The sequence below is a fragment of the Leptopilina boulardi genome, unplaced genomic scaffold (assembly GCF_019393585.1).
Source record: "Leptopilina boulardi isolate dan_hultmark-lab unplaced genomic scaffold, ZJU_Lbou_2.1 LbouV2_193, whole genome shotgun sequence".
Lineage (NCBI taxonomy): Eukaryota > Metazoa > Arthropoda > Insecta > Hymenoptera > Figitidae > Leptopilina > Leptopilina boulardi.
In genome coordinates, this window is record NW_026137744.1 from 1,605,619 (window position 1) to 1,628,448 (window position 22,830).

The following is a 22,830-nucleotide window of genomic DNA, read 5'->3' on the forward strand; positions in this document are numbered from 1 at the left end:
TACATTGAAAAATCATCAATATTTTCAAAGAAAAAAAAATATATTAATCACTAAAATTATACAAAATTGTATTAATTTTTTTTTTCAATCGTACATTACATCTATTTGTTTTTGTTTTTTAACAACTCTTTTTACTCTAATTAATTCCTATTATATAGAAAATTTTATAAACTTCGCGATTGATAAAATGCCCTTGTATTTTGTATATATGTACATTTCAGTTGGTCACAACAAAAAGATTAATAGGAACATTTTGCTTTTGTTGGCTAAACAAAAGCGGGAAAATTTGCGATCAGGAAAATTATTATCTCGTCAGCGTTTTTTTTTTTTTTTTTTTTCTTTTTTAACAGTACATCGAAAAGTTTCGCAGAGCATGCGGATACGTAAACGAGACGTATTGTTTGGTGTGCGTCAATAGATCTTCTTTGGTAAATCGAATTTCACTTTGTTTGGCAGTCTAGCCAATATTCCGTATTCCGTTCGATGCGTGGCGCCGTCGCCATATCAAAATAGAACATGCCACAATAACTTATTCGGCCGAACAAAATGGGGTAGTATTTTATAGAGTCCCGTTGGGTTACATACGATGAATACGTCAACGGCTGGGAACGTGTGACTGGAATATCATAATCCGTCAACGAAGTCGCGGCACGTGAATCGCGACTTTTTTTTTCCCTCCGGGATAATCGTCAAACATTTATTTTTCCTGATAACTTTCATTCATGAAATTCTCGCCATTTTTTTTTATATTGTATATACACCTTTTTTATAAAATACCCTACATTTTATACGCTTCCAAATAAAAAACTATATATGTACATATATTGCATCAATAAAATATACGATACAAACATTTTAATTAACTATACAGAATTATAAAAAATATTTTTATATGAAGGTTTTTTTTTTTTTTTTATTTAAAAAAATACGAAGCAGTTGATTCAATTAATGATATTTATTCAAAAGTTGAATAATAAATTAAATTACAATTTTGGCAAAGATTGTTAAAATAATATAAATTTTACAAAATTACACGGAAAAAAAGAAATTGCTTATACAGATGCTCCCCGTGCAGAAATTTTCCTACTTAGTTCTACTTTAAGTAAGCCTCTCTCATGGCCCTTGTCAGTTTTTCCGCACAAGTCTGGCATTTCCCAGATTAAACGACAGTTACTTGGTTATGCCATGTTTGCAATATAACCTAGAAAACTACATATCAAGGCAGTGGAAAGGCCCTTGCCAGTTTGTCCACAAGTATGGCATTCCTTAGAGCAACTCGGTCTTGCCATAATTTTATGAAATAACCTCAAAATAAAAAGTAATTTTTAACACCAAATAAAACTATAATAAAATTAATTTTCCATGCAAAATATTTTATCAAGTAATAATTATTTAATAATAATAATATTTATGAATTTTAAATTATTTAAATAACAATTAATTAATTTTATTTTATCAACAACTGAAAAGAAATAAGTGATTTTTTCTTTACAAAAATTAAAATTTATTTGTCTTTTTTTAACTATATTATCTATATTTTAGATAATAAGAAAAATTATGTTCCTAAGTTATAATAAAATAAAAAAAAGAAAATATTGACTTATGTTAAATAAATTATTTAACATTAAAAATAAATTATAATTTATATATAATTATTGTTTCTTTACTGTTCTGCTCCCCAAGTCTTCATTTCCTCAGTCGCAACTTATTAGATCAATTTTGTATTTATTTTCTCACGTTAAGTTGGCGTAATGGTTAGTGTGTTAGATTGCGGAGCGTTAGATTAGGGGGTTCGATTCCATAGCGAGTGTTAAATATTTTTTAAAATTTATGTAAGCGATTGCGTTAAATAATAATAGGTAATCCAGTAATAAATAATGTGTTAATTGTATATAATTAATTCCACCCGTGTAGAAAAGTGATGTGGGCCCCCAGTGGGGGCCCTTATGGATCGCCCTCATGTCATGAGGGGCGCATATGGATGATCCATAGGGGCCCCTCATGGAAACGACATGCTCATCGATGAGGGCGCCCGCATGGGCGATCCATGAGGGTGCCCCTACGGGCGCCCTTATGGGCCCTCACGTTTGCCCTCATCTTGCCCTCAAGTCTGCCATAATGTTTTTTAATCAATAATATTAATAATAAAAGTTAATTAATAATAAATAAGCTTAAGTTATGAATAAATAACATATTTATTTAATAATTATTCAATTTTAAATTAAATTCTTACTCAAATTGAATTTATTAATTAACGTTCTAATTAATTAACTGTCGGATATAATTAAAAGTAATAATAAATTAATTAATTAAAAAATTAAAAAATATGTAATTTATGCATACTATTAACGGATATTTTCATTTTTCAATTAATTCATACATAGAATTAATGATTAAACGCAAACCTGAGAAATAAATAAATCTAACGCATGGGGGGAATCGAACCTACGACCTACGGACTATGAGTCTAACGCTTTACCAACTACTCTACGCACGCTACTTCAAAACGAATGCTAACTTCTTGATGCTATTTAAACTTCAAAAATACCTAACAAAGAAAAGTGCTTAACATCATTTAGTTAAAGTTAAGATATTAAATTATATTTTCCAATCAAATGCAATTTATAAAATATAATTAATTATATGCTTTATGATTATTATCATGAATCATCTCAGGTGAATTTTCAAAAAAAAGTGTAAATATATTTTTATTAAAAACGCGTTTTTCGTTGTTCTGAATCATTGGAAACATTCATTTTGTGTTGATGAAAAAATATTTGAATTTTGGACTTAGAAAATTTTGCTAATCGATCATGAGGGCGATCCATGCGGGGCCCCTACGTTGCCCCTCATGGATTCGCCATATGGATCAGCCCTCATGGGCCCCCGCCGGGGGCCCCGAACTCTTGAGGGCAAGATCGTGGCTTTTTCCACACGGGGCATATTTAATTTTTTTGTTTAGTGTTGGTGTTACTACATATTTGAAGTTGGGTCGACTTTGGGATTATTATTTGTCAGGCTAGAATTGTGCATTCTTCTGTTTTTGTTTTGTTACAAGTTTTTGTTGCTTACTAATTCAATCAATTACTCATTACAACTGATTATAAGCCTGTAGTACATTTTTTACTGATTGTTATTTTTGTCACAAAATATAGGGTAATTCCCAGGAAAACTCTCATGGCCCTGGCAAGTTTATCCCTAAGTAGGGCAAATCCTTGCAAAACCGTCTCAAGCCATTACTAGGACCTTGCCAGTTTGCCATGTCAGGCCCTTGCCAGAATCCAGGCGTACTGTGAAGGGCCTTGAGAGGCCCAGACCATAATTTCTGCACGGGTCACTGATGTTTGCTATATCCGATCTATCAAAATTAGTATAACCACAGCTAAATTTTTTGCCATGACAATGAAAAAGTTTGCTGTGATAAACAATATTAATCTTAATTTTTAATTAGGCAACATTTTTTTATACGTTTAATTTAATGAAATTTAAACATTCAAAATTAAAAGTATATTTGTATTTTTATAAAAAATCTAAATTGTACATAAAACAGGTATTTGTGAATGATTTATAATTCATACGTATTGGTGAATGCGGTTTTGTGGGAACGTTGGGTGAGGAATATAATCGAAACTAAATCATAGTATATAGCCGTGAGTTATTAATCATAATGGAAAAATAATTATCGAGCTATAACAGTAGAGCTTGGACAGTCATTTCTAATAAATCGACCAGCAGTCAATGAATCGCTCCTAATTGTGAAGAATGGTTGTGCATTTATATACACCAACGATTGCTGATTCGAGACTGTCGATGTATATATCCGGCAACAAGTTCCTATTATCATTCACTGACTGCAACTATTCGATACACTTTATTATATTACATATACATAGTATATATATACACATTTTTCAACATTTCATTATCTCACATTGTCGTTTACATAAATAATTCATTTAACTATATCAGTATAATTGATATCGTTAGGTACAAATTTTTTATCTTAATATTGATGTAATGACAATATTTTACTAAATTCTCATAAGTTTTTTTTACTGTAAAATCTCTTAAAAACTTCTCCATTTTTAATTTTGAACGTATTTTAATCCTTGTAAAAATCATCGATTGAATTTATGTAAAATAAATCACTAAAATTATATTTAACTGATAATATGGACTCGCATAATTAAATCCCAAATGTAATTTGTCATAAAATCATTTGATATAAAATTAATTTGACATATACTCTCTAAATCTGAATTAGTAAATACGTTTACTAATTTGTATTAGTGACTAATTTTTTTCTTTAGAATTAGTAAAATTTTACTAATTCAGAAGCAAAAAGTGATTCACTAATTCAAATTAGTAAACTTTTTTATTAATTTAGATTTAGAGAGTAAATCTCATATGACGTGAATTTCACTTGACATAGGGGAAGGTGGGGGAATTGGAGCCCCTTAAGGAAAATGACTAGGGTAAGTCCGGGGGAGTTGGCCATGTGGGAGAGATGGCCAATTCAAATATTTTATAGAATTTGCTGCTAGGTATCGCTTATTAAAGATTAGTTCGCTTTGTTTTGTGGCAAAACACAATTAAAAGAAAAAACTTCACGAAAAATATTGAAAAAGTATGTAAAAATCAGATTTGTTATTTTGCCTAGTTCAGAAAAAAAGTGATGAGTTTACGTTTCTCACTGGTGTTATGTTATTTTATAGAATAATTTTGAATTTCATCTTTTTTTGTAAAGTACATGACCCGAGTTTTGTCATAACTTTATATTTATTCAAAAAATTTATTTATTTATTTAAATTTTAGTTGTGTCAATTTGTCACCTGACATTAGGAGAGATGGCCATGTTTTTTCGAGGTGAGATGGCCATACTGTTTAAGTTATTGGCACCCTTGAGATTCGTGTGTTCGCTAAAAAAAACATTAATTCTGTGGCAAATGACATTTTTTATGAAATATATTACAACAAGACACTCCAACAAAGATTTTCAAATTTAAATATGATCAAATAAAATAATCACTATTGTGTAATTAAATCTGAAAAACGTTTATAAACAATCATAATACAGGTCGACAAAATAAGACTTTTTTATATATATAGCGGAGTGGTTTCCAATGTATGTTTGTGAGCTGAACCCGATTCCGGGTTCCAAAATTGCGTATAACATCAGGATTTTGAATTACGTGGAGGTAAAGTCTCCAAAAACAGTGTTTTTGAGGGTTTTCATTATCTTTTTATTCCTTAACCAGACGTGCTAGACACTTCTATATATGCTTAAATTAAAGCTTAGATCGTACACTTTAAGACTTATTTACACAGGATTAAAAAAATTTTTAATTTTGAAAAAAATGGGGGTAAATACCTCAAAAATCTTTTTAGGTGACTTGAACCTAATTTTTATGTAAAATTTCAAATTTTTTTTTCCTTGCGCATATGAGTGTTAAAGTGTAAGATATAAGATTTAATTTAAGCCTATATATAGAAGCCTCTATCACAGAAAAAACTTGGACTCATTTTTGTTGCAACTCATTTTCTTTTGGGTATCGAAATGAGTATGGGACAAACTTCATGTTATTCAAAATGATATTGGCTGGAATTTCAGATTTCTAAGTTGGCATCATAAGCAGAGTAATTTTGTATTTCAATTATTGTTTCTAATATTTCAACAACACCAGAAAGATTATTTTGACCAGTACGAATATTTAGAAGTTTTTAAATAAAAATTATTTATTATTATTTACGTAGATAATAATTAATTTCATAAGTTTTTAAATTTACCGCTATTATTTAAGTTGGCAGTACCGTTCCTGTTGTCAAAACACATGTTTTCATTTTTCTAACCTAAAAACATATTTCCTTTATTATTTTATTACGCGATTACAAGCAATTTTTAATCAAATATATTAAGTCTAGCGTGTTATTTACTTCTTTGTAATTATTATATTTCATGTTTTTGTGCAAAATTATTCGTTATTTCACAATATTTTTCCATTTTTCTTTTTCTCAAAATGAAACTTGCCTGTTTCATTTTGATACTTTTACCTTAGAACTCGAAATGAAACAACCAGTTTCATTTTTGTTGCGAATCAAATTGAGTATAGAATCTATACTCAATTTGAATTCAGGTTTTTTCTGTGATCACGTCAGGTTAAGGAGAAAAATAATACTGAAAACCCTCAAAAACACGGGTTTTTGGAGACTTTACCCCTACTTTACTCAAAATCCTGACGTGATACGCAATTTTGTAACCAGGGATCGTGTTCAGGACACAAAAATAAATTGGAAACCACTCTGATATCTCAAAAAAATACCTTGTAGACTTGTTGTGTTGGTGAGACAGAAAAACAGAGAGCGCTTATCGAAGACTGGATTCAGTGCAATGATTGTCACCTTTGACTTCATGAAAATTGCACTGAATTTAATGATAAATGTTCGAAATGTGGTCAGAAGAAGAAAAGAAGACATTAATTACTTTTAATAAAGAATTCTGATAAAGCGAAAAGCCAAAGAATGATTTTAAAGTATTGGCCATCTTCCCCGTACATTCCGGGAGAGATGGCCAAACGTGTTTTTTAAAAAATATTAATTTTAAGATTGTTTACATTTAAAAAATTTATCATTTCTATTATTATTTGTAAGTTAAATGTTCAATGTTTAATTAACAATAAAAGTTAATACATAAATCACTTTTTTCTTATTTTTACAGGCCTTTAAAAAAACTATGGCCAACTCCCCCGGACTTACCCTAAAGCTTAGATCGTACACTTTAAGACTCATTTACGCGGGATTAAAAAAAAATTTTTAATTTTGAAAAAAATGGGGGTAAATACCCCAAAAATCTTTTTAGGTGACTTGAACATAATTTTTATGTAAAATTTCAAATTTTTTTTTCCTTGCGCATATGAGTCTTAAAGTGTAAGATATAAGATTTAATTTAATAGAAGTCTCTATCACGTCAGGTTAAGGAGAAAAAAAATACTGAAAACCCTCAAAAACACGGGTTTTTGAGACTTTACCCCCACTTTACTCAAAATCCTGATGTGATACGCAATTTTGTAACCCGAGATCGTGTTCAGGACTAAGAAAATATTCTAATTTTAAGAATATTATATACAGAAATTAAGTATAAAATATTCTAAAATAGGTGCCAAGTATATTATACATTAAATTTTAGAATACTTTTTTTTCGGTGTAATGAATTTTATATCATGAAATTTATATGAAATGAAATTTGCGTCACATGAATTTTATGTTAAATGTAATTTATGTAAAATTAAATTTGAGGTTTAATAATGCGAATCGTTTTTACTAGGCGCATTTTTTTATATGTATATAATATGCAGTTTTTTCGTTTCATAAAATTTTTAACCTTTCTTGAATAAAAAAAAGGTAGGTATACGCTTCTAAGAAGTGTTATCATCACTTGAGATGACTGTTGAGATTACATATGACGTCAAGGATATCTATAGACATTGAGATACAATAGTGAACTGTCACTATTATGGGGGGACATTGTACTGAACCGATATGAGTTGCGCGTGGCCCGGGGTGTACAAGAGCAATATCGAGCTTCAACTTGGACCCTTCGTCCACCTTTTCATTTGGCCCATATATAGACAGCATGGGAGAAGAGAAAGAGATACTGATACAAGATCTTGATTTCTTCGTTTGTTTTCACTCCAAGCAAAACTCTAACCCCTGTCTTCGAATATCTTGCGGGAAAAGAATATTTGAGCATTCACGAAAAATCAATCAACCTTCATAAATTTTTTTTTTTTCTAAAAGGGTTCTTGAATTTTATTTTTACCCTTAACACTTAATTTTTTTTTTAAAAGTCAATTTTTTACATATTTAATTATTTATTTGATAATAGTCAAGTAACCAATTATTTGAATCAATTAAATTTTTTTTTTCAGTGTACTCAGTGAAATTTTTGCTTGAATTGTTTGAATATAAATTTTGATTTGACTTATTACATCAAGATGTTGTACAATTATAATAAAAGATTATTAAAGGTTCGCGCGTAAAAAACAAAATTTAAAAATCTATTTTCTAATATAAAAAAAATTGTTTTATTTAGAGAAGAATAATTTGAATGAAATGAAATTTTTTTTTTTTTGAAATATTTTAAATTGATAGATTACGATGAGTTTGCAAATATAATTGTTGGAACAAAACTTTTAGCAAATCATTATTATTTTTAATTTAATGTGAAAATGAAAAACCGGTATTATCAGTTTTCTATACATACGTTTAAAAAAGATTACGTGTTTCTAAATTTCCATAAATTATTATTAGGTTTAAAACAATACAGAATCTCTACATTTACATATTTGTAGGAGTCAATATAGTTTTAGTCATTTCGCTAAATATGCAATTTTATAAGTATTTTATTTTATTTTTTTTATTTTATAATTTTTACTGGCACATGACAATGAATCCTTATACTATTTTTGAGTCCTACACAAAATATTTGCTAAATATATAGTAGTTAAAGAAATTTTTTTTTTAAATAACCTATAAACATTCTTTTTGCTACAAAAGTAAATTATACCATAAAATATAATTCCTTCTTTAAATCTCAAATTATTCTATTTTTAGGAAAGTACAACTTATTTTTTAAAATTACAGAAAATGATGATTTTGCAATTTTTTAATTTATCAAACATTTTACAATGATCTAATCATGACTTGCTCACTGTTTGTAAATAAAAAGAAATAATATAGTTTATAATGCCTCAGTTCTCGTTTATCGTTTCCACAATGCTGAAGTGCATAATATAACGGTATTAGTACAGTTTCTCATTGAAAGTTGTATAGTGTAATTGTGGTAATACTTTAAAACATTGATTTTCCTATCTTGGTAGTAAAATATTTTGCAAAATTGATAAATCACCATAGTTGTACTGTAATGTGGATTAGATTGAATATTTATTAAAGTTTAAAGTTGAAAAATAAATCATTATGTGGGAATTAGTTGAATCTGTATTACATTTCAAATTATTTTGGATCACATCTTTTGTGTTTGCTATTTATTTCTATCTGAAATTTGTAACTTACAATTATTTCAAAAAAAATGATATACCAGCAGAGGATTCAATAATACCATTTGGAAGTTTATTGCCTATGGCCCTTGGACAAAAGTGCATTGGTAAAATAATTTAATTTAAAAAAAAAAATAAATTATATACACATAAATAGTGGTAAAGTATTCGATGAAAACTAATTTATTTTCAAGGTCACTTAATCAAGGAAAGTTACGATCGTCACAAAAAACATCCTTTTCATGGATTATACATGCTTCATACACCAGAGTTAATAATAAACGATCCTGATTTAATTCGTCTTATTTTAGTGAAAGATTTTAATTATTTTCAAGATCGTGGCTTACATTTTAATAAAGAGCTCGATCCATTATCAGCTCATTTATTCTTTCTTCCTGGCGAAGAATGGAAACATCTGAGATCGAAACTTTCGCCGACATTTACCTCAGGTAAAATAAAACAATTTTTTCCCTTAATGGAAAAAATAGGTAAAGATCTTACAAGAGAGTTGGATATTTGCGTTCAAAAATCAAACACAGTGGAAATTAAGGATCTAATGGGCAGGTAATGATTGTGTAAAGTATTTGAATAATTATTTTAAAATTATTTAAAATTAAGTACGCCACAGTAAACTTGGTTGTATCTTTTTCTATTGCAAAGTTTTGATGCACATAAGTTATATCAAAAAGAGATCGTTTTGTGTATAATTTTTAGAAATGATACACGAAACGGTCTCATTTTTTGATGCAAAAAATTTAATCAATTTATATCAATCATGGCCGAATTGAATCGACTCAAAATTAAACGAATTTTTTTCAGATATTTTGGTAATAGTACAATTGCGGAGACCATTTCACTATTCAATTTGAAAATGAAAATAACAGAAAATCAAAGACAATGTGCAATTCGATAATTAAAAAGTGACAGCTTATAAACATAACCTAAAATGCATGAGAAAAAATTTGTCGATAAAATCAATATAGCCGAGCTTTTTAGAAGGTAGATGGCAGTTTTGCTTTTTATAAAAACGATTCAGAAAAAATTTAAAGAAAGAAAATAGATGAGTGCTGCCATCTACCTTCTAAAAAGCTCGGCTATATTGATTTTATCGACATATTTTTTCTCATGCATTTTAGGTTATGTTTATAAGCTGTCACTTTTTAATTATCGAATTGCACATATTGTCTTTGATTTTCTGTTATTTTCATTTTCAAATTAAATAGTGAAATGGTCTCCGCAATTGTACTATTACCAAAATATCTGAAAAAAATTCGTTTAATTTTGAGTCGATTCAATGCGGCCATGATTGATATAAATTGATTAAATTTTTTGCATCAAGAAATGAGACTACAAAAAAAATGATACACAAAACGATCTCTTTTTGATATAACTTATGTGCATCAAAACGTTGCAAAGATTTGATGCAATTTTTGGTCTCAATTTGATACTTTTAGGAAAACTGTGCGTATGTTACAAATTTTATGTAGCATTTTACAAAAATATGGTGATGATTTTTTTTTATTTGACAAATTAAAAATTGTAATAAAAATTTTGAAACTGGCAAATTGTACTCATGATTTATAGGGAATATTTATGAGTATCTGTTTTTCTATACGTAGATTCACAACTGATATGATTTCCTCTATTGCATTTGGTTTGGAATCTAACAGTTTACAAAATCCAAACACAGATTTTCGTGTGTATGGGAAAAAGTCCTTGGATACACATCCAGTGAAAGCAATCTTTGGATTCTTTTGGTCCAGATTTCTCGATATTTTGAGAGTGCCTTTTACTCCTAAAGACGTTACACATTTTTTTCAAACAGTCTTCAGTGATGTAATAGATCACAGACGAAAAAATAATACGGTCAGAAAAGATTTTCTCAATTTATTAATTCAGCTTATTGATCATGGAGAAGTCGAGCGAGATGAACAAACGAATAATTCACAAAAGAAACAACAATCTGGTAATTATTGTATTGTTGCGTATCAAATTAAATTTATCGTCATCAAGGTTAATAAAATTTTGGTTGCCTATCCAAATTGAGTACGAGTTAGCGTACGTTATACTCTTAAAATGAAAGCAATTTTTTTCTATTTTAGCAAAAATAGCCGATACAATTAGCATGTCAGCAGCATGTGCACAAAGTTTTGTATTTTTTATTGCGGGATTTGAAACTTCATCATCAACAACTACATATTGTTTACATGAATTGGCTCAAAATCTAGAGATTCAAGAAAAATTACGCAAAGAAATTAACAGTACCTTGGGAGGTCGCAATACGTTGACTTACGAAGATATACAGGGAATAAGTTATCTCGATAAAGTTGTATCAGGTAAATTTTTTATTAGTGTGGATAGATTTTGATTGAGCAAACAATTAGTTCAGATGCAAAATAACTTATTATTTGTTTATCCATCAGAAACATTGAGAAAGTATCCAATTCTTCCAATTTTGAACCGTATCTGTCTGAAAGATTACCAAATTCCCAATTCTAATTTTTATATTAAAAAAGGAATGAAAATCATTATCCCCGTATTGGGTTTGCATAATGATCCAAATATTTATCCAAACCCTGAAGAATTCAGACCAGAGCGTTTTGATTCTGATCAAGTTGCCAAAAGAAATTCATTTGCTTATTTACCATTTGGAGAAGGACCAAGGATTTGTATTGGTATTGTGCTATACAATTTAATACAATTGAATATATATAAATTATTAGATGTGCGATTCCAAGTGAGATTTTGACTTTTTCGGAGTAGGTTAACCGATTGCAATGAAACTTTGGAATTTTGTTATATATAGTAAGACTAATCTTTAACGTAAATTTCAGCCTAAAATATTTGTTAGTTTACGAGATTTGCAATAATAACAAAAAATTTAAAACTGCTATATCTTCCGTTCTAATAAACGGATTGAGGTCTACTTTTTTTTAAAATGTCAAGGAAAATGAGAGGAATAAATCTCTTTCAGAACATTTTTTTATAATTTTACAACTAAAAAAATTATTAAATAATAATTGAATAACTTTCGCGCGACTAACTAAAATTCAATCACTTAAACGCTAAAATGATCTTACCTGTGTTTTCTTTAATGTTCCAAAGGATTTTTATTGTAAATGTAAGTTTAACTTAAGAAATTTTATTAATTTATTAGTATAAACAATTGAGATTTCTGCTAGTTGACGTGCAGACGACATTGCGCACGCAGCATTCTCACATAGCCAACTGACGTGATTCGTGGACTAAATTGGCTATGTGAGAATGCTGCGTGCGCAATGTCGTCTGCACGTCAACTAGCAGAAATCTCAATTGTTTATACTAATAAATTAATAAAATTTCTTAAGTTAAACTTACATTTACAATAAAAATCCTTTGGAACATTAAAGAAAACACAGGTAAGATCATTTTAGCGTTTAAGTGATTGAATTTTAGTTAGTCGCGCGAAAGTTATTCAATTATTATTTAATAATTTTTTTAGTTGTAAAATTATAAAAAAATGTTCTGAAAGAGATTTATTCCTCTCATTTTCCTTGACATTTTAAAAAAAAGTAGACCTCAATCCGTTTATTAGAACGGAAGATATAGCAGTTTTAAATTTTTTGTTATTATTGCAAATCTCGTAAACTAACAAATATTTTAGGCTGAAATTTACGTTAAAGATTAGTCTTACTATATATAACAAAATTCCAAAGTTTCATTGCAATCGGTTAACCTACTCCGAAAAAGTCAAAATCTCACTTGGAATCGCACAGATAATTAATAACTCTATTACCATCCTTGTTATTAATATTTCAGGAAAACGATTTGGGCTTCTACAAGTAAAAGTTGCTTTAATTAAAATATTGACAGAGTTTAAAATTACGATTTGTGAAAAAACTGAAATTCCACTGAAGCCAACAAAGCGTAATATACTTATTATGCCGGAAAGTGATGTATTTTTAAGAGTTGAGAGATTAATAAAGTAAATTTTTTTGGAATGGTATGTCTTAACTTCAATCTTTTATAAACATAAGCCTATGTAGGATTATCTTATAGAGGCATTTATGCGTCAATGTGTGTATTTATATGATGCACCCAAAAAAAAGTAATCTTATACTTAGAGGAAAATTCCTCTTCTAATATCCTCTAAATATTTCCTCTTAAAACAAGATTATTCAATTGAAATGTAGAATATTTTTATTCTTCATTTTAATGGAAGAATGACAAAAGGATTCCTTTTGTATTTTCCTCTTTCATTAAGATTTTCCGTTTTAAATTTAGAAGATTTAAAAAAAGGAAACGGAAAAAAATAATGTAATCGTTTGATCCCTTTCCCTGGGTATGATAGTTGTGAAGTTGTTTTTTAACCTTTCAGTTTTAATATTTCTGGTAAAATGTCAACAAAAAGGACAAAAAAATGGATTTGCTTTATTAAAAATACAGAAAATATAGTTAAATTCAAATTAAATGAATATTTTTAACGCTATTTTTAGATTTAAAAAAATTTGGATATTTCTTGTGAAATTTTACTACTCAGGTAAATAGAAATACTATAACCCCATTTTTGAATCTTTCGAATTTTTTAAATCTTTTTATTTACTTTTTTAAAAAAGTTTTAAAACGTTAAATAATTTCATATATGAAATTTTTTTCTGTCCTATAAAAAATGTTAACTTTTAAACATATCATCATGTTTTAAAATTGTTTTTGCGCTGAAAATCTCGTTGATCATTACAACTGATTAATGAAAACTTATTTTTTGTATTTTAATTATCAATATAAAATGTTGATAATTAACCAAAAACATGACATTGTTAATGTTATATTAAAAAACAATTTTTATTATTATATTGAAATGAACTATTATAATTTTACTTAATTTTAATTTAAAAATGTATTTTCTGCAAAGATTTTATTATTTGATTGAAATTATAAATATTTTATTGATGGCTTTGACATTAAAAACAATTTTACGAGGTTTAGATGTCGACATTTAATTTAAGAGGAAAATCCTCTTAAATGAAGAATAATAATTTTGATACCAAAATTAAGAGGAAAATATGCATTTATTTTAGAGGAATCCTCTAGATTGAAAATTACTTTTTTTAGGGTGTGTACATATTCCACGCCAAAGTGAAAGTCCATTTGCAATTGCATCTCCAATTTTTTTGAGATTTTTTTACTTTTAGTATTAATTGAGACTAGTTTCCATGAATTTCTTCAAATTTTTTTAGCAAGCCGTTTTCGAGTTATGGAATTTTGAAAATTGGATAATTTTCATGACTTTTAATTTTTGAATGCTCATAACTTCCTTAAAAATGCATCAATTTTAAAAGTCTTTTTTTTTTTTTTTAATGTGTGTTTTTAAACGTACTTCACTTTTAAGCCTAGCCCGATAACGGGCAAACAATTTTTACAATATTTTCGGAATTTTTCAAAAATTTTTGAATTTTGAATTTTTTAAAAATATTTTTGGTTTTTTTTTTATAATACGTACTTTTATGTATTTTGATGCGCTGATTACGAAAATCATATAGTGACAATACCCAAAAATTAGATTTTTATTGTGAAAACCATAAAAAAGTCTCAAAATTTATATGGTTTTTTTCGTTTATCGGGTAATTTGATGTTTAGGAATTATACTAGCAGATCATTAGCCGTAGTGAATTTTCATTTATGCACCCTCAATTCTATTCACTCAACCCTTCTTGTTCATTTTCTAATGAGACATATAAACATTATCTTATGAAAAAATTTGTTAATTGACTATTATTAAATAAATATTTCATAATTATTATTTGCCTAAACATTTATATCTCAAAACTTAACGATTTTATTTAAATCGTAATTTATAATCGAGAATTGATTGGTTTACCAAAAAGTAAAATAAAAATAAAATTATTATTTTTGTAATGTTAATAATAACAATAATGATAGTAAGAATTTTAATAATAGGTAATTAATTATGGTAAATAATAATAATAAAAAAAATTATTTATGACAAAAAAACCAATTGGGAATGATAACAATGAATTATAATAAAATAATAAGTATATATAATTTAATATCTGAAAATCAATCGAATTTCAGAAAAATAAGTTTTTATAGTATTTCTAGAATGATACAACACAATTCACGATGAAAAAAAAAAAATAAACAAATCCCATTGGAAAGCACCAAAGCCACTCAATGACCGCATGGACAGGAAAAGCTTAAAGCTTCTCTTTGTGCTTTTGTGGTTAATACGATCCAATTCAGGTCTTTCTACTTGGTCTAGGGCAACGTAGTGGTATCAGAATCCTAAATCCTGTTTTGCGTTCATTGTCCACCGCCTATCCAGCTTTTCGTCCTTTCAAAACTTCCGAAGCTCCCCATATATATATGTATCTCCCCCTTTTCTATTTGTACATACGTGCAAATGTTTTTATGCACTCAAACTTACGTTTACGAATTTGTCACATGTACTTGTTGAATGTAAAATGATCTTGAATCATTATTCATTTCAATAATACTTGAGATAAACTTTTGAAATATAAAAAATTTTTAGTTTTTAATTAGAAAACGTTTTATTGATTTATAGCAATAAAAATATTTTATTTTGAGAAATTTGTTTTGTTAAAAAAATGTACGATTTCATTAGAAGTTTCAATTAATAAAGATATAATTTTTCTTTTATTTATATTTAATTGTATTTTGAAGGGACTGCGTTTACAGGGAAAATAGGTCGTGGAAATTTTTTAGTTTTCTCTACATGAGAAGGTCGGTATTTGTTAGAAATGATAATTTTTTTTGCAGAGATGTTTCACTTTTAAAGATCTTTATTCAATATTAAATAAATTCACTTGTTTTTAGGGTTCCGTACTCGGTTCGGAACCCTATTAATATCGGTTTTTTTGAAATCGTGTACCCCCCCCCCCTAGCGGCCACATAAATTTATCTGGAGGGCTGAAAATTAGTACACATATGTATTTTCGCGTGTAGATTACAGGAAAATTATAGCGAACTTGATTGGAATTGATTAACATAGCGTTGTCAAGGAAAAACCATGAATTTTTACGAAAAATGCCTAAAAATGACTATGTACCCCCCCCCTAGCGGCCACATCTTTTGACATAAAGAGCTCAAATTTGATACACTTACGTATTTTTACGTGAAAATTACAGGAAAATTATAGCGAACTTGATTCGGATTAATTTACATAGCGTTGTCAAGGAAAAATCAAAAATTTCGAAAAAAATAATTTATTCTCCCTAGCGCACACAATATTCAACCCAGACAGATCATATTTAGTATACAAATGTATTTTTACGGGAAAAATACAGGGGAAAAAAAGCGGTCACGATTAGAGTTGATGATTAACTTTTTATCAAGTTTTTCAAGAAAAAATGACAATTTTAGGAAAAAAATGTATTTTTCCACCAAAAACGAACAAAATTTTATTTAAAGGAAATTAAATTTATATATTTTAACGTATTTTTACGTGTAGATTACAAAAAAAATATAGCAAGGATGATTGGAGTTGATTTTTCTGGAATTAATAAACAAATTTTATTTTTTAGATAACTTTCGATTTTTCCTTGACAAGCAGCTACTAGCCTTATATCAATATCTTAAGTTTTATCTCTTTTTGACTTAGAAAGATAAAATTTAATATTCAATATATTTTTAAAATGTAAATACAATAAAAATATTGCGAGTTGAAATAAAATTATGTTTCTTATATTTTTTTAGTAAAATATTTTTTAAAAAATAAAATCGGACAAGTGCGAGTTACACTCGCACTGAAATCGAGGGTTCCGTACTCGAAGCGAACTTATTTGGTATAAAAACAAATGTTTAAAAAATATGTGTTGTATGACAACTAATATAAGTGATACGAAGAGGAACAATTTTCTTGAATTTTACAAAATTGTTCCTTTTTGTATCACTTATATTAGTTGTCATACAACACATATTTTTTAAACATTTGTTTTTATACCAAATAAGTTCGCTTCGAGTACGGAACCCTCGATTTCAGTGCGAGTGTAACTCGCACTTGTCCGATTTTTTTAGTTACATGATTAAAGTATAAAATTAAAAAAAAAAAATTCTAAATTTAAATAAAAGAAAAATTGTTTAACAATTTACATTTCAATAAAAATGTTTTTCTGAGAAAATTACTGACTTCGCATTATATAAATTCTTATTAAACAAAAGAAAAAAAAGTTGCATAACATATTTACATTACGAGCATAATTGACTATAAAAAAATTTATTTTTAAATTTTTTACAATATAGATGATTTATGATATTATCAGTATTCGTCGTATCGACAGTGAGTCACTCAGGTCACGTAGAGAGTTTATCCAGAGAAGAATTTCTCTTTACCAACACTAATGGTAAGAAAATAAAATAGTTACATTTTAAAAAATTTATAATATTTTAGTGATAAATTATTTTATAATAACGTTAAAGAAATAACATAAATGTTAAAAATTAATTTTTAATTTAATATTAAAATTTTTTCTACAAAGAAAAAGAATTAAATTTGGTGTATTTATTTTAATAAAATAAAATTTTTGAAATTTTAATTGCAATACTCACAGTATGTTAAACATTTGTTTTATACACAATTAAATAATTTTATTTAAATAAATTATACGTAAAGTAAAGTAGAAATGATTCTTTTATCGGATTGCCATCCAAAAGAATTTTCATTTTAACTGAAATATCGTTCATCATTTACTCAAGAGATGGCAGCACTTTGATCTCTTAACACAAAAAATTCTTAAATTTTTAAACAATGGTTATCGGTTTTAAAAAAAATACATATTAAATTCTGACTGTATTGTTTTATTAAATGATAAAAATACTCTCTAAATCTGAATTAGTAAAAATGTTTACTAATTTGCAATAGTGACTCACTTTTTGCTTCTCAATTAGTAAAATTTTACTAATTATTAGTAACTTTTACTAACAATTAGTAAAATTTAATTAATTCTAAAGCAAAAAGTGAGTCACAAATTCAAATTAGTAAACATTTTTACTAATTCAGATTTAGAGAGTAATTTTTATTTATGTATATTTTGCATTACATTTAAATAATAATATTCTTATTATTGTTATATATGGATAATAATCATTTTTTTAATAGAATATATATTTTACTTATTTTACATTACCTGATGTTTATATAATTTAATATTTTTTTCCTTTAATTTTAAAAACAAAACTTTTTTTTATTATTTTTGAAAATTTTATTTTACATACAGAACTTATTGTATTGTATATTGTACATCAAGTAATGAATAACAAAACTACAATAAAATAATTGTGAGACAATATACATAATAATGAAGTTCCTAAAATGATTTTTCATTATAAAGAGTAAATTAGATTTTATTGAGTAATTAAAGTTTTTCTTTTCTTTCTTTTTTGTTTAAAACTATATGAGTAATTAATATCTGTCTAATGAATAAATGATAAGTGCATTTACCACGAAGGCAAAATCAATATCACCTTTTCCAATGGTCGTTTTACACTTAATTGCTTGTTATATTAATTAAAATTCAGTATATATACACATCAACTAATATCAACGAGACAATTACTCGCGCTCAAAACAATAAAATTAAACGGATTGTAATTGGAATCATTTTTACTTTGTTATCTCTGAAAATAAGCCATGGTCACTTCCTTGTGCTCTGGAGCGACAAATTAAAGAATTTAATTGAGGATGTCAAATTTAAATAACCTGTGGATAACGTTTTTTTTTTTTTTTTTTTTTTTTCAATCGTCATTTTAAACCAATTTTTCCAATACAAATTAAATTTATACTTTCCATCAAACAAAAGTAATTAAACGTTTTATTCATTGTATGTAAAAATTTCTCTTTTTCTCTATTATATTAATTTAGAAAGAAATATTATTCTTTGAGTTTATATTAACGAATCATCAATCAGCAGGTATGCGTATAGAAAAAGTGTTAACCGGCTTATTATTTAATGCTTATATATATTATTTACCAGCAGAAAGTCATAATTTTTGAAAATCCGAAGGTAAGACGAGAAGTCACGTAAAGATTTTAAAGAGACCTGCCCTAAAGTCAAAAGTTAGGTGATAGATGCAACATGCGACCACACCACCTTTTGGATATATTTTGCTGAAATTGATTTATGCGCCTGACAGCTAACGTTGCTATTGTATATAGCCCAGCCATTATTGTCCATTGAACAAATTGACCACCGACGACTGAAAGCATTGTCAGTGAACGATCCCTCGAGTAAAATAGAAATCGAATGCTCAGACCAGATGTGGAAGTCGATATAAATTTTCTCGAGGCAATAGCATTACTACTATTATAGTCAAAGACTCTGTTTTACTTATTCTTATAACATATATATATATATATATATACGCTCCAGAATTTCTATATGGCCAAAGAGAGCACACAAAAGCTCATTCTTTACTGTTTGCTTGCCTTTGCTCATTTTCTCCTATAAAAGAAACGCTGACATCGCCTCTCATTCTGCATTTAATTATTCCTTTTTGTGACCTCTGATGTTTATATTTTTCCCGCAGCATTAATTTTCTCCTTTTATATTCGCCTGTCATTTAATTTGAATAATTCTCCTGTAATCATTTCCACGACTTTATATAATATAATATTGTATTATAATAAATACAATGAACTCTCAATTATAATGATCTCGCGTACAGGTTCCCTGTTAGTGAGAGACCGCTGAATCTTACCTTTTCTCTCTCTCGAAAAAAACTAAAAAATAACATTAATGTTATTTAAAAAAAATTGGTATTTTCTTGGAACACAGAAAATTAAAAGGCATTAAAATAAGCAAAATTGGATTAAAATAATAAGCGTTGCAGCTTATTTTAATGCCTTTTAATTTTCTGTGAAAATATAACCACAAATAATGATGTTCAGAATTAAATGTATAATTTATACATATTTCATTAAATTTATAAACCACCAATTCACAATTGCAATGATAGAATTCAAAATAGAGACAGAATCGACTATAAAAGATTGTATTGGTAGCAATAAAAGTTTTCAAATTATTTCCAAGTTTCCCGCATTGAATGCGCTCGGTGTATATATATATATGTATAGATGTATGGTTCTCCATTCTGTTCCACGTGGACAATTCCGTGAAGATATAGTTTTTGTGTGAATACTTTCTGATACAGATACAACTCTATTCACTTGGACGAGAATCATTTTGATCGTTGATTGGTTGGCTACACGGAAAGAAATTTAGTAGCAATATTTGATAAATCTGATAGGAAATTTTAGTATTCTCTTTTTCAAACGCGGAACATTTGGGTTTGATAACGAAAATCGGTATATTTTTACCAATAGTCTTTTTAGTAAATATATTCCAGAAATTGAAATTATTATTTCGTAAATTGATAAATTTATACGAAAAAACAGAAGTAAGTTAAATCGACGCGCACTTCGTTATTTACTAAATTTATATGAAAATTTGGAAAGATTATTTCGAAATTTGTTAAAACTATACTAAAAATTCGAAGTGGTTCAGTCGTGACAGATGACGACAGAAACTCCAACAGATTCTACGCCAAAGTTTTATCTCTTTCTCATCTCGAGGATAGACGAGGATATGAACTTTTAAATGCACACACACACATACACCGCATTGTTTTACATCGATTGGCTTATTTTTATTCCTAACCTATACTAACGATAATACGTATAACATTCGCAGAATAACGCTTCATATACAAATTTACGCTCATGTGAAAAACTGATGTGACCATTCTTATATACTAACCAGACATATTTTTCACCGCTTATGAGAAAGGTGAAATTATATTAAAACATGTTTAAAAATATAAATAAAAATCATTATTTATTGGGAAATAATTAAATATTTTATTATTTTTTGAAGAACAATTTTTTTTACTGATTTATTGTAAAATCTTCGAAATTAATTATATAAAAGAAATTCAGGTCTGTATCAAGATAATAGTAAAAAGGGGCTTGTCTAAAGAGCTTCGTCAGTCTTCGTTACCACTCGGTGAGGATCGGGCAATTCCGAACGTTCAACTTCGGCAAATTTCGTCGAATCTCGTTAACTTTGATATTTCTTTTTCAATTTTCATATCAAATATATCAAAATCTGAAATAATTATATCATTTTATAGAATTTTAATTACGAAATTTGAAATATTTGGTTAGAAAAATTGATAAAGAGCTTATTAAAATTTGACATTTTTGTGTTTCAATAAAAAGATTTCAGATTTCGTAAATATTATATCAAATTTTCTTTCCAACTATATTAAATATTCTTATTTTAATCTCAATCATTCTTAAAAATAGTATCGAAAATCGTTATCATGCCAAAATGTTCCGCAATTGTAACCAAATATACTAAAAAGTAACACCATAATATCAAATATTGCTACAAACTTTCTTTCCGTGTAAAAGCGTTGAGACAAATAAGGGATATAAAAAGTATAACAACCGAGCTATCCTGTAAGAATCTTTTCGAATATTCCCTGCTTTATTTATAATAATATGTATGTAATAATGGATAATATGCAGGGCTCATTATTATATCCCATATAAAAATCATTATTAGTTAGAATTTTCATTGTAAAGAATTTTATTTCATATATAATTATTTTTCAGACGAATTTTTATATTTTTCAAATTAGCATTTAATAAACAAAATAGAATTTTTAACGATTTTTTTAAACGTTTTTTTTTACGCAGAATTGATTGAATTAAATTGAAATTAACACTTTTGCTAACATACTTTGGCCATATATGCGGCCACTTTAGAAAAAAATATTAAACATAATTCAATTTGATTGTCAATGGGTATATTAAGGTTTTTAGGGTCACTGAATCCGAATTTGATGTCAGATTTAAAAAATTCAAAATGGCGGACACAATATGTCGGCCAAAAAAATTTTTAAATTTACCAGATTTACTTGAAAATTGTTCCTTGGAGGTTTTTGGGGTCGCTGAATTCAAATGTGAGGTCAGATTTAAAAAATCAAAATGGCGGACCCAATGTGGTGCGACCCAATATAGCGTAACATTTAAACATATAGTTTCGATTCGTTCAAAATTCGTTACACAGGGAGTTTTGTGGTCTATGAATCTAAATTTTGAATTCCTTAAATCTGACCTCAAATTTGAATTCAGCAATCGCAAAAATTCACAAGAAACAATTTTCAGGTAAAACTGGAAAATTTTTTGGTGACTAAAATCATTAGAAGTGAAAATTCACTGATAAGAAATTTAATTTCCATTGAATCAGTTTTAGGAAATAAATATAAAAAAATTAATCGTATAAGTACACAGAAAAAACCTGAATTCAAATTGAGTATAGATTCTATACTCAATTTGATTCGCAACAAAAATGAAACTGGTTGTCTCATTTCGAGTTCTAAGGTAAAAGTATCAAAATGAAACAGGCAAGTTTCATTTTGAGAAAAAGAAAAATGGAAAAATATTGTGAAATAACGAATAATTTTGCACAAAAACATGAAATATAATAATTACAAAGAAGTAAATAACACGCTAGACTTAATATGTTTGATTAAAAATTGCTTGTAATCGCGTAATAAAATAATAAAGGAAATATGTTTTTAGGTTAGAAAAATGAAAACATGTGTTTTGACAACAGGAACGGTACTGCCAACTTAAATAATAGCGGTAAATTTAAAAACTTATGAAATTAATTATTATCTACGTAAATAATAATAAATAATTTTTATTTAAAAACTTCTAAATATTCGTACTGGTCAAAATAATCTTTCTGGTGTT

General features: G+C 27.4%; 2 protein-coding genes across 4 annotated transcripts in view; both read left to right on the plus strand.

Moving 5' to 3' along the window:
* Positions 1-22,830, plus strand: part of LOC127277947 (peroxisome biogenesis factor 1) — a 363,271-nt gene that overhangs the window by 61,982 nt on the left and 278,459 nt on the right. The gene's annotated exons all lie outside the window — the stretch shown is intronic.
* LOC127277952 (probable cytochrome P450 6a14) lies at positions 8,738-13,033 on the plus strand. The gene is made up of 6 exons (XM_051299415.1): positions 8,738-9,160; positions 9,248-9,617; positions 10,673-11,019; positions 11,156-11,389; positions 11,477-11,728; positions 12,852-13,033. Exons 1-6 carry the CDS (start codon positions 8,974-8,976, stop codon positions 13,019-13,021), a joined length of 1,560 nt encoding a protein of 519 aa, XP_051155372.1. The 5' UTR covers positions 8,738-8,973; the 3' UTR covers positions 13,022-13,033.